Source organism: Notothenia rossii (assembly GCF_949606895.1).
Source record: "Notothenia rossii genome assembly, chromosome: 5".
In the NCBI taxonomy this organism is placed as follows: Eukaryota; Metazoa; Chordata; class Actinopteri; order Perciformes; family Nototheniidae; genus Notothenia; species Notothenia rossii.
This window is the reverse complement of record NC_136903.1, coordinates 82,638,996-82,653,274: the sequence shown is the minus strand read 5'-3', so window position 1 is coordinate 82,653,274 and position 14,279 is coordinate 82,638,996. Positions and strand designations below refer to the sequence as shown.

Below are 14,279 nucleotides of genomic sequence, written 5' to 3'. Positions count from 1 at the left end.
ACTATAAGTGTTATTCTACAGCTGCTGTTGGAAAACAACAGAGTAAACACCGCAATATTGTGAAATGAATGTGTGGAGGAACAGTGAGAATTATTCACATGGATAAGGAATAACATTATTTCATATTGTGTGAATTTATCAATTTTTAAAAAAAAGGCCCTATAATGCTTTTTGGCCTTTTCCCTTCCCTTTAACGTGTTCTTTAGGTTTGCCTCTATTTGAGTTCTTTGTTTACTTTCACAAAATAGTGACATCACTATGTTAAACTTGCGCTTCTATTGGCTAGCGCTCCAACACATTTAATATGATAGGCTAAAGGGCAGGACATCTCTAAGCAGTTGACCAATCACAACAGAGCAGCTAACCAATCAGAGCAGACTGGGATCTGATTTCAGACGGATGTAAAAAAGAGGCAGTATGAGACAAAAAAATCACTTTTTAAACATGAAAGCATGTAAACATGTCACAGTAGAGGAACAAAATACAAATATGAACCTGGAAATAAGCGTAATAGGGCACCTTTGATATTTAAGAAATGTACGGACATGTTGAACTCAATGCTCTCTACGAAAGGATTTGTCTGCTCGCTCCTTTTCTAACAGGCCTTTAATTGGTTGGTCTTTCTCCCTTTCTGACGCTCTCACTGACAGCTGTGCTGGCTTGGTGTGAAATAAAGAGGGAAAACGCAGCACATTACCATCCCACGAAACAGATGTGAGATCTTGCCACACACATGTACTCGCTCTAAAATTCCTTCACTCTGAGATTTCTCATATTAAATCACATTATTCGTGATAATGAGAGCCTCGGAACCTCTTGGTGGTCACTCTAAAAGGATTGGCAGCAAAACGAAATCTTCTTTGGTTGTTTTTTTCCTCTCCTTCCTTGACTAGTCAGCCAGGCTGTGCCATTGTAACTGAGGAAACGGCTCATTAGCTATTCAGAGCAGAGGATACATATGGGAGGACTGGGAGTACTGAAGCCAATTGGATGGAGAAGAGGACAAGGAGAAAGAGAGGAGAAGTCCAGATTCCAGCAGCTCAGCTCTCCGCCAACGGACGTGTCCAGATGGCCTGGAGAGAGAGGGCCTTTGACTGAGGCACAAAGAGACACTTGTGAACGACAAAATCGGACTCTCACAAATGTATGGACGCACACAGCTGTGAAGTGTATTGTTCGTCTTAGCTCGGCCGTTAGCTCCTAACGTCGGAGGAATGCTCGACTGTCCGCCTCTCGCGCCCTTGAGACATGATGTCACTCCGACAAAACGCCATCTTTATCAAAGAGGGACAGCTTTTTATGTGGTTAGGGCCAAACAATGAAAAGAGAGAAAGGCCGAGGGGGGACAACGTTAGGAGGAGACATAAATGAAGGGCCGGATATTCTCTTGATAAATTGAAATCCGGTTTGATGGCAGTCGTGACAACCCATTAAAGCCATGTGTAAATGTCCCATTTCCCCCTGCCACAATGAAAGAGGGGAGTACAGAGGGTGAGCCTGCTGTAAATGTGTCAGAGTGTTAGCACACTATAACTTTACTGCGGATTAATCACACAGAATAATTACTGTAAACGACTGTGCTGAGGAATGGTGGGGAGGGGAGGGGATACAAACAGATGGATAATAAAGAAAGAGAGGGGATGAAGCCAGTTAGGCAAAGATCTAATGCATACCTTTAGATATTCCCAAAGTGGAAACTGCACCAGCGAGAACGGGATCTGAAAAACAAAGAAAGAAGAGTTTTAATTGGAGTTGTAACCCTGTAGTCTGTTGTTCCGTAACATAACGTCAACACCATGTAACATTCAAGCTATTATTGGCTAGCGCTCCAACACAATGTATGTGATAAGGGTAAGGGGAGGGACATCTCTAAGTGGTTGACCAATCACAACGGAGCTGCTCAGCTAACCAATCAGAGCAGACTGGGCTCTGGTTTCAGACAGAGGGTGAAAAGCGGTGCTGCAAAACAGGCAGTATGAGAAAAAGAAAGAGCTTTTTGAACATTAAAGCATGGAGACATGTCACAGTAGAGACACAAAATACACATGAACCTGAAAGAGAGCATTCTAACTTAAGGCCCGTTAAAGGATCACGTTTCATCTTTAACCTCCAATCTCCTGCACTTGTCATTCCTGACACCTTTCTCTGTTTTCTCTCTTTCTCGTCTGACTGCTCCCTTGTTCCTTTCTCACTGCTGATGATTAATGAATGAGACGGGCTGTGGTCTGGCAGTTCTCAATGGAGAGACGGATGGATGGATGGATCGCCAGATAGATGGAGCAAAGTTGTAGGAATAGAGGCATGGAGGGAGGAAACTAAAGTGATGGTTGGAGCCAGAGTTTGGCCATTGAAAACACAAAATCAGGTCAGGCATGAAGATACAGCGGGGGAAATGTGCCAGCATTACCATGGCAAGGATCAAACATATATTTAGACACATGAAAAGGAATGGGCACATTTTATAGAACATATAGAAAACGGATTCTCACACACACACACACACACACACACACACACACACACACACACACACACACACACACACACACACACACACACACACACACACACACACACACACACACACACACACACACACACACACACACACACACACACACACACACACACACACACACACACACACACACACACACACACACACACACCCCGTCATCTTGCACTGCAGGAATGGGGCAGAGCGGAACAGGAAGGAAGAGAGGGGAAGAAAAACAAAAACCAAAGAGAGAAATAAATAAAAGTGACACTGAGTTGTGTCATCAGGCTTTGATCACAGTAACAAGAGGATCATTCATCCATCTGCTCCGCCTCCTCCAACATGTTCCATCAGACTACGTCAGCGCGTCGGTGCAAACTGAACTGATACAACTCAGTCAGCCGAAGAAAGAAAACAATACATGAGCTGTGTTTATGACTCTTAACGAGCTTAATAAGCGGCTCATATAAACACTCTGAAGTAACCTGAAGGAATGTGCTGCATCTGCGCTTCGAGAGAATATAACGTTTTCAAAATCATTGAAACATTGCCTGTGTAACCTTGCAGAGGTGCAGTCTGATTAAATCGATGAGCAATTTGTAGTTCAGGGCAGGCTGGAGGCACACAAACACTTTAAACGTGTTTGAACCTGAAGCGTAAAGCAGATCGTAACTTTCTGTTTGTTTATCTGAGTTGTGAGATTTAATATACAGGGTGGAGGACAAATCACTGTTAGCTAATCACTGCAGTGTTATTTTTTTCCAGTGCTGAAACGCTTTCTGCTCGTCTCACATCAACACGCTCCGACCTACCAATGCAATGCTTTCACCTGATGTTGGAAGTGATGGAAGGAGATGACAGATGTAATACATCTCTAAGCTGAGTGAGCAATGAGAGACAGACAGAGAAGTGGTGAAGAAATGGAAATGGACTAGTATTACATCTCTCTTTATTTCTTTGTATCGTCTTGAACCAAAGTATCATCCCAGTCAAAAACGAACCTGAAGCATTTTTATTTTCTGTCGAGGTGAGACATGTGTGCAATAGCCGCTTTCACACCGGAGTACTTTTCCAATTTAGTTCCGATAGTTCCTGGGATTTTGCGGTCACACCAAAAAAAGAACTTAGTTCATGAGAACTAGAAAGGTGGTACTTTCCTGGAGAGAAAAAAGTTCCAATTTCTGATTGCCTGGGCGAATTGCAAATCACGCCCCGTAAAACTCTGAAATGTTTTGTGAAGCCGCCATTGTATTTGCTGGCATTAGCATTATTAGCATTAGCCCAGCGCACCAACGGAGAGAGACTAACTTATGGCAACACAACAAAAAAAAGCTGCTGGGAGTCCCAGCAGCTTTTACTGAAGCCAGTCCCCAACTCAGGGGACTTCGGGTGGCAGTATTCGTCGTGAAGTTGTTTGAGGCCTGCCAGTTAACTCGCTTTCTGAAAACAGCCGAAGGGAGCAAGCTTTTTTTGTTGTTTGCTTCTGCTATTGTTTTTGAGGTGGGGTAACCATGGAGATAGACTTGTGCATCACCACAGCACCTGATAGACCGAACATTGCTCATAACCATACTACTACTGCAGTTTTTAGGGGAGGGGGGATTATTTAAACTCAGAGATATGTTGCCGAGTCAGTGCTTTAATGTTCAAAAAGTGTGTTATTTTTCTCAACAGCACCTCTTTTCACCCTCAGTCTGAAACCAGAGCCCAGTCTGCTCTGATTGGTGTTGATAAGTGTTAGATAGTGATGTCACTATGTTACAAAAGTAAACAAAGGAGTCCAATGGAGGCGTTTCAGGCAGAGGGCGAGTGTGTGGGAGAGAAACTCAGTCTGGAGGGAACTTTGAGATTTTAGCCTTTGCAGACCATTTACATGCACACAAACCTAGAGAACACACTACAGGCAAGGGGACATCCCAGAAAGCATAATGCAGCCTTTAAAGAATTTGCCTGATAATGCATTTTAGGCAATCTACAGGTTGTATAATAAACCTTTAAAAAGGTAGAAAGACAAACCCTCACACATCATACAAGAAGTGCATACAGCAATTATCATCACAGTGTCTGATCCAGAATCAGAGTTAGACATTGTTGGAACTGAGATGTTAAATCTGTGTTCAACTCCTCAGGCAAAACAGATCATATCTGCGCAATATCAGAGATTAGATAATAAGCTCTTTAAGATTAATGTGTGACGGTTACTATTCAATTAGATCGTTGTGCAAATGCCTTAAGGAATAAGACACACCACAAACTCTGCCGCTGAGAGAAGATTCAAAATAATCACTGTGTTTCTCAACCGAGGGACAGATAATAATCAGTACAAATAAATAACAAAAAAAAACATCTGTATCAGTTCCAAGTTTACTTATCTAACATTTAATGAAACTTTAATGAAGTTTTCACTTTAAGTGTAGCCTCTCAGAAGACACACGGGGAACCAGGGACTGCATATCACTCCATCAGAAACAAGTCAAACTAAAAGTATTTCACCACAATGGACATTCATTATTGTGCTTTGAAACCGTTTGAAACACGTTTAAATGGACTGTATGTTATTTTGAAAATATCAAGTTAAAACAGAAAAATGTCAAAAAAAGTATATTCTTAAAATGTGGCTGAAAATCGTATAAAATGTCAAATTATGACAGATTCTGGCAAACAAGCACCATTCAAATGCATGAGGATATGTTTCCGGCATAGATCAAATCAAGTTTCTCTAGATTTGAAAATTGTAAGATTGATTTTGTACGTTACATTAAATTGCATTTAGCTGAAGCTTTTATCCAAAGCGACTTACAGTAAGTACATTCGACCAGGAAGATACAACCTTGAAGAAAACAGAATCATATAAGTACATCAGGTTTCATAGAGCCAAACATTTCAAGCGCTACTCAACTGGCTTTAGATAAGCCAGTCCTTTATTAGTCTATAAGCGCTCTGTTAGCAGTTCTTTGTTAGTAATTCTATCGCTCGAAGTGGAGTCGAAAGAGATGACTTTTCAGTCTGCGCCGGAAGATGTGCAAGCATGTTTGCTTTGTTGACTCAAAAGCATATACTAGTTATAATACTATATACCGTAATTTTCGGACTATAAACCGCGCCTTTTTTCCCATTTTTCAACGCTGCGGCTTATATAACGGTGCGGCTAATCTATGGATTTTTACAGCTAACGGCCACGAGGGGACCTCCTAAATCTATGGATTTTACAGGTTACAGTTCACCACCTTTAACTCTATGGGCTCTATGGCCGGTCAGCGCCCCCCACCTTTAAGCAGCGGGCTCCAGCAGGAAAAGCTGGAGGCCGGAAAAGAGTGAGACAGGTAGCGCGCAAAAGTAAAAGTGGAACCGAGAGTGGTACGAGAGACAGAACGAGAGCAAGACAGACAGACATTACGAGAGCGAGAAAGTTTCTCCCCGTACCACTGATTGAAAACCACTGCTGTAGATCACTGCCGGTACGTGCGCTGGGAGCGCACCGTTTAAGTTTGAAAGTTGAAAGGTTTGTGTGTCTGAAACGCTATGTGATACAGTACAGTTTACACAGCACAGTACATGTTCTGTAGCTACTATTGCACTAAATGGTAACACTTTAATACGTTATGCAAATATGCAACTTGTTTGTTGAAATGTTAATAAATGGGAGCTTCCTCAAACAGCCATCTCTTTCCCGACAATCCCCTCTGTGCACGAACCCTTACATATGGTAATTAAACATTAAAACACCTGCGGCTTATAGTCCAGTGCGGCTTATATATGTACACATCATTCAATTTAGCTGCTGCGGCTTATATTCAGGTGCGCCATAGTCCGAACATTTATAGATTTAGTCGTTTTTAGAGATTGGAATGCTTTTAAATGTTAGTGCATACGGCAGTAGTTGCTAATCAAATATGTCAAAGCTTCACACTAAATGGCTAGGGACCTCTAAATAAGTTACTTTACTTTGAAATAAATGTTATTTGTACCATTATCTTCCCTTGTGGAGTGTCTGTATTTATTATACCTTACCTATTTGAAACCAATGTTTAGACTGATTAAATCAATGTTTTGAAAGTATTTGGTTAGTGTGCTTGCAGTTAGTGTTTCTTACCTTATAATATTTCTGTATAATACATGAACTCCTTTCACTTTTAGACGTGTTGGTAAAATATAGTGCCAATGCTTTCTGTTTTAGTGTCTGGGCCCCTATTCCTATGTTTTGGACAGCTTATCGGGATGTCCCATTTCACATACAGTATTTACATTATGTCTTAGGTTTCTACCTATTTTTGTAATGTATTTGAACCGTTTGTGAATAAAAAATAAATAAAAAGTTGATTATGTATTTTTAAATCAATATCAAAAAGCAAATATTATCCCAACCATCACTAAGCTTTCATTCCACACGCCTCATAGTTACACTGTTACCCTTTGTAGCTTGTGACTAAACGATTTAGGGGCTCAGCATATTGCTTAAGGACAGTGTGAGGGACCACCTGGTTGTAAATGGTTGCAGGTGCTGAACTTGAAGTCAAAAGGGGGCATTTTCTCTAACCAGTGGACCAGTGGCAGAAACGCATGGTTTTGATATTCTAGAGTTACACAGAGGTCTGCTCCAAGTGTTGAGGGCACATTTAGACCTGAGCTAAGTCATGGTACACTAGCACACAGCCACGCAGACGGCCAGGGTCGTGCTACGCTAGGCTAGCATAAAGGCAGCCAGCCAGCATAAAATCCACACTGCTCCATGGTGCTAACTGCTGACTCTGTCTCACACCCCTGCGTAGTATAATGTCTCAGCTACCATGGCCTGTTCAGAGCCATGAAGCCAAGCCAAATTCACTAACCCTCAATCCAGATCTGTACTGTTATCCCAAAAAGAAAGCTAAACTCCAAGAATGCAAGTAAAAAAACGACAGAAAAGGATTTCTGGACCCCACTGTCAAAATCTTTCCTTGCAAAGATGGGAAAACATATTTGGTTTTAGTGTGTCATTTCCATGCATGTGTATAAAGTCATAAAAATGATCAGTTAGCAGAGGAAATCACCACTCTGCAGGCAGGGCAGCAGTGATGTTTATGTCCATTGAAAACGACTGAGGTTTTCCTCTGCCTGCCAAAACTTTACTAGCGCACTAAACTCCAGCTTGAGCCAATCAGTGGACTTGCATGGCCATGTGAGCAGCAAGCGAATCGTAACGATAACCATGGCGACGAACACACCCAGTGCGTTTTACACGTAGTTGAGGTTTGCAAACATGACCTTTCACTTAACATAAACATGTTGACATAGAAAACCCACTTTCAAGAAACAGAGGCATAAGCAGGCATTTTTCTAGAGCTATGGAATAAGAGGGGTTGCAATTGTAAAAAAAAATGTACACAAACTGTAGTGGATTATTCAGACATGCAAGCAATGAGTATTGGATAATTTGATAAGTTGTACACATGTTCCCCAGAAGATTCATTCTTACTGACTGTGATTTTTTTCACAGTGAATTGCAATTTTCATGGTTTTGGACCATAGCTTATTTGTATATTTAAAACAGATTGTGGGATATAATCATTAGCTGCAGCTCTATTGCCTGTGATTCCAAATTGCCAGGGGAAGCACAAACAAAATACACTGCGAAGATTACATTATACTCTCAAGAAGTCAACAAGTCTTACTTGGAAAACTCCATAAACCAAACATGACAGTCCTCAAGGCCTTGGAGGATTAACTATAAATGCATATCAAATATTTATGGAATTCTTTGTCTTATTACAATCCCTATGAATATACCTGGAACAAATATGTATAATAATGGATTAAAGGTTGCATATACCGTCTGTTACCAATTAGATTCTCTTGTATAGATATATTTACTCAAAACTAGATTTTTAAGAACATTCTTACACATAATAATCTGTCAAATTGAATCATTACTTCACTTAAACATTTATCAAATTAAAGTTATTGTATTTGTTTTTATCATTATTCTGGAGAGTCCTGTTTGAAATACCCTGCCTATAGTTACAAACATGTGGAGGTGCATGACCAGGCGCCATGTCAACGTCACGCTTTCATGCTTTCCTTACATCTTCCTGTTCACCGTCTGCTTCAAACCTCCATCAAATTCTTCCTTCTCCATCTACCCTCTCCATTCTCCTGACCACTATCTTCTTTTGATGCATTTTGCTGTACCCCAAAGTCAATAAATCACAATTTGTCACTTTTCTGGAAAGAGCTGAATTCATATATTCACTATATACCTCCTTTAGATCAAATCATCCCCAAGTACGAGTGTGCATCTTGGCCACGAAGTGAAGACAGTGCTCCAGGAACTTAGCAGCATCTGCTCCCAAAACCCACAAACATCTGTGTCATCCAGCTGGCCTCCAGGGAGCGGATTCCACTGCTGGGAAACACATGACCAGCTATCCTGCGTGTGTGTGTCTGCATTTTGGTATGAATATGTCGGCACGCTTAAATCATATTTCAGCCTTGCATGTGTACTGAAGAGCGGGATTTAGTGTGAGCTGGCTGACACATTTTGTCACTGATCAAAGGTGACAGCGCCACTTGCTGTGACTGTCAGGTACTATATAGGAATATGGAGATTGCGTCGGCTGTGTCATTTTGCTGACAGTGCTCCAGTTTGTGTGTGTTTGTATGCGTCCTTGCCAACTGTATTAGCGCTAACTGTATTAGCATTCAGAGCGGCTCAGGGCTGTCACAGGTCCTTAGGCACTCAGCGGAGGGCAGGAAAAACACATGTCAAAATATATTCACATTGAGCCTGATTGCAGGCAAGCCAGTTGGCTGCAATTTGACAAATGACATTTAATAGGTCATACTGCACACTCTGCATACTGATGAGTGCTTAGAAAGGGAGAGAAAGAGTGAGGAAGATGGATGTGAAGATTGAGAGACAAGCAGACAAATCAACAGATGGGATATCATTCATATTTTCCAACAGATCCCTTTCCAAAATAAAGTACCTCATGCCTTAATGTTCACAGTTCTTCTACTTTAAAACATCTACCTGCTGGTAGTGTGGCATCGCTGCCCAAGAACAACCTTACTGGAAACAAAATATCTGATGCTTTCCAACCAAAAGTAAGAATGTATCTCAGCATGTCTTATAGTTAGCATGAAATAGAGCCACTGAGGTGATATAGAGCCGGTTTGTGTGCCCAAGGTAGTTTTTGGTCTGTTTAAAGTTGGCGGAAAAAACCTTCCATTTCATCTCAATGATTTGGAGATGAAATTATCTTTCGTTCTGTAGTTCAACTTTTTGCTGGCACCTTCTGCATTGGCACCCCCGCTGTGTGATGGGTTGACCTCATTGAAATGAATGAGATTGGGTTGCTTTTATTCAGGCAGGGCTCAAGCTGATCTGAACGCAGCTAAAGAGTGTAACGACATGCTAGTGCCTCTGAAGCCAATGAGCTAAATGTTTAAGTGGACACCATCTTAGATTTTAGCATGCTGAGGCTGATGACATATTTTTGACAAAACAATATGTACACGTTTAAAACACAATATGGAAAAAATAAAGAGATATCAACGTTTTTACAAATCACTCTCAGAGGAGCATGAGTTTCTGTGCCAGACTTAGTGACAAAGCGTCAAAAAAGTTATTGAGACATTTCATATTAAACCACAAACCAGTATGAAACCTGTTTGTGGTGCTATAGAGGAAAAGTCCTTGGATCATCGTAGTCATGAACATCTATCATCTGCGCACCATCTGTAACATATTTCATGACAATCCATCCAATAGTTGTTAAGATATCTCAGTCTGGAGATTGGACCAAGCTAAAAATCTAAATGATTAACCGTGGCACATCAATGAAAATAGTTAAAGGTCCCATGACATGCTTTTCCGGTTATTACCCATCCCCTTGTGTGTTATGTAGCTTTTTCTGCATGTACACCCCTGTAGTAAAACTCTAACACAGAAAATACCTGTCTATGCTGCCCCAGAACACCTCTTTGGAGATTTTTCTTTTTCCATTTTTTTCTTGCTAGGTACAGTGACGTGAACATACTCAAATGGACCTATTGGTCCAAATGGACCAATCCGTGGAGTTCCTCACACACATACACACTCAGCGGCGAAACAGTGACGCGCTGGGGGGGGCGGGGCTAGTGAAACTGTGGCGCGCTTACGGTCCGTCCACACGGCAGCTTCCCATTCACTTTGAATGGGGTGACGTCAGGCTTTGCCGAACTGCATTGTTGTTCCGTTGCATCGCTTTGCCTCCGTTGCTCGCTTCGAAACTTGAGAAAAGTTGAACTTTTCAAGCTTCGACGGAAGCGTCAGCCAATCAAATCATATGCTCATACAAGCTCTAGCCAATCAAACTGCGTGCTTGTGTGTCCAGGGCGGGAGATGAATATGATTGGTTGTTGGTCGCGCTCCAGACACGCCCACCGGCTAGCTTCAACGCACTCTGCCGTGTGGACGTACCGTTACACTGTAGGTTCGTCGCGTTTGGGGGTGCGGGTGCTAGTGGAGCCTCGCAGATGGGGGTGTTGCAGCACCCCCCGCGTCCATTCGCGATGTCTCACTGTCTCGCAGACCCCACGCAACCAGGAAATGACACCAGCAGTAACCCAGCTCACACTGTCCGCTCCTCACAGCAGCGAGCCCCGCAACGTCCCGCCAACACGGCACCCAGACCCCACGCAGCATTCTCATCTGTTTGTGTTTACTGGCGTCATTTCCTGGTTGCTAACGCCATTGTAACACATAATCACTGATGTTCCGCTGTAACGGTGGTGGACTCATCAGAACAGAGTGGGCGAGCTGACCAATCAGAGCACAGTGGGCTCATAGGGAGGGGGGGCAGGAGCTCCAACAAGCCGTTTAGGACAGATTGAATACACATACCATACAGAGATGCTGTATGAGAAACCAATGTGATTTTGGAACATTGAACGATGTAAATCTATTCTAGTAGACCTCAAAAATTGAAATTAAGATCAGTAGAAATGGCCATGTCATGGGACCTTTAAATAGCAAAAAGCTGCTCCAACAATTTGAATAAATTACTTTGTATGTCTTTATCTGGTACCGAAAAGCCTGTGACAACAATAGTTTATGATTAATGACATGTTTACTGTCATCATTACAATGACTAAAGGCATACCCTCCCAGATTGTGCTGCTTTATTATGAAATCCAAGACACAAATGACAGTATTCAGAAAACCACTACTCGAGCTCTAACTCAGTCAAGACACTGTGGTGCAATCCTGAACCCCACAATGTGCGCACTTGCAGCTCATTCTGCTCCGCTGTGGCCACCAGATGTGCAGCAAATGATTCATGAGCCAAAAAGGGCTGCTGTTAGTATTTGATACTGAGTGACTCGTCCAAATCCATTTAGAAAAACCTCCTACACCCACAGATTTGGAATGTACCAAATGTACCATTGGAATGAGACCATGCATACTCTCTCAAATTGAATTTATAAGTGAAATAAAATAAACAAGATCTCCTTTCAAATGTTAAGGTAGTCATTTTAAGAAATAGTGAGTCAGTACTGAGTTCAGGTTGAGACTAGAGAGGAGAGGAGACGAGAGAGGAGAGGAGACGAGAGAGGAGAGGAGCTTTTAACAGAAAGCAGATGGAAGTCAGATGGTGAAGCGATCAACAGCAGCCTTATTCAAAATGAGGAATCACCATAGGCCACGTGAAGACCATAGAAACACATAAAAAAACCTCATATAAACTAACCGGGCGGAGCAAAGCTGAGCGTCTAAGTCCACATTTATTACCTGCTAATGCAACAGGGCTGTACGCTGGATTCATCGCCAAATTCATACACAGAAACATTCAGACACACCCACATTCCTGCTGCTGTGTGTCACTGAAGTATGAAGAGAAACTGACTGCGGTGACACGCCGATAGCAACAAGATCAGATTTTAATATGTTGAAGGCTGATAAAAGTCATAAATCATGAATGAGAGGGAGGCAGGTGGTGTTAGACTGTGCCAACATTAAGACAGAGGAAGCATGAGGAAGACAGACCTGTTTAGAAGGTTGATGGACACTCTGATGCATATATGGTGACACGCACATGTAGGAAAAATAAAACAGCAGGCACTAATGAAAAGATGAGTACATGCCAGAGAAAGCACGATTACATAGAAATAAAGTACGACAGATATGCGATCAGGATCCATGCAGCAATATAACAAATAAGCTTTGAGTAAATGCTGGAAGGCAATCATTATTTCCTTAAAATAACTCACAAACACCTAATAATATTGTTTAATGTTGAAAATATATAATGATATGGGGAAAATAATATATCTTAAACCATATTCATTTACATAACATTTTATGTTATTGTTTTGTATTTATTTATATATTTCTCTACTTTATTTTTTGTTGTCCTTCTCAATGTATTACATATTCACTGATATGCTTTGTTTGCACGTTCCATCTTCCCAATGATTGAAAACTATAATTTGATTTTCATCAATCAATAGTTCTGACAGAAAATATAAAAAAACGAATTTGTCAAAATTCAACATTGTCCCTATTCATGTTCAACTGTTAATTATTTTCCTATTAAGGTCAGAACTATGTTATGCTTCTAAAACACAGGACACTAGCTGGCGTGCGCACATGGGCTAATGTCACACCTAGTTACTGCCGTGACGACGCACATTACACCCAGCAGTGACGCTTCAAAAACCCTGGCTAAACATAGGAGCACAGCAATTTGTACAGTCCAGTAAGATATATATATGTGTGTGTGTGTGTGTGTGTGTGTGTGTGTGTGTGTGTGTGTGTGTGTGTGTGTGTGTGTGTGTGTGTGTGTGTGTGTGTGTGTGTGTGTGTGTGTGTGTGTGTGTGTGGCACCTAAGTACACCTCAGGGACAGAGGGGTTCAGGGCCTTTTAAATAAATAAACAAACACATAAATAAAGTCAATCGATAGAGGGAGCCTGATCCGGCACTCCGGGCCTGTGTTTGGCCTCTCACTTCATAAGAGGCCTGGGGGAGAGAGAGGGGGGAGAAGGGAGGGGACAGGGGGAGAAACTGAGAGTGCCAGGGAGAGAAAGAGAAAGAGAGAAAGAGGTTGGATTACTTCTCTCTTGGTGGTTGTATAGTGCTGGTTAGTAAAAGCCAAGGCCTGCTCTCCCTATAACAGAAAACAGAACCCCCCACCGTCTTAAACACACAAATGCAAACACACACCTGTCTTTACACTTCCCTGAGGCACACTTCACACAAATCATATGCTTATCTAAACTTAAACCTGTAACACATACAAAGCATAACTCCCCCTGTGCTCAGCGTGGTTCCTTAAAACCTAAATTTGTCACCGATTAAAGCGTATGAGGCCGTGCATCCAGCAGCAGGAGCACGCGTCCCTTAAAGGCCTAAACTGTGCAACTATGAGGAGTGTTCTGCCTTAAGCGGCTAGCAATCACTCATCCCAACGTTCCCAGCTCCCCAGTGCTGTAAAAACTAGAATGAGAGTGAATGCACTTGCTGAAGAATTCCATCTGACAGTTTTGAATGCCAAAGGCAGCATGATGTGTGTGTGTGTGTGTGTGTGTGTGTGTGTGTGTGTGTGTGTGTGTGTGTGTTTGTTTAAACAAGCCAAACTAGGGAGAGGTTTAGGTATCGGCATATCTCCCGTGCGCAAAACTAATCACACCTGGTCCTCGCTCCCGTAAGCCGCCGCAGTCCAGGCGAATGTCGGCACAGGGCAGTAATATTTCCGACAAATTAAGACTTGTTCCGATGTGGAGGGGGAGAGAGGGGGGAGAGAGGGGGAGGTGGAGGGGGA

At 42.1% G+C, this 14,279-nt stretch overlaps 1 protein-coding gene across 3 annotated transcripts in view; it reads right to left on the bottom strand.

The window, feature by feature from the left end:
• Positions 1-14,279, bottom strand: part of slc25a26 (solute carrier family 25 member 26) — a 58,169-nt gene that overhangs the window by 17,336 nt on the left and 26,554 nt on the right. For all 3 annotated transcript variants that reach the window (XR_013808252.1, XM_079681631.1, XM_079681630.1), the window contains exon 6: positions 1,674-1,718. Coding sequence is in view for 2 of the 3 variants with exons in the window: in XM_079681631.1 (XP_079537757.1) it covers positions 1,674-1,718 (45 nt within the window). In the remaining variant the exon portion in view is untranslated. The remainder of the gene's footprint in view (positions 1-1,673; positions 1,719-14,279) is intronic.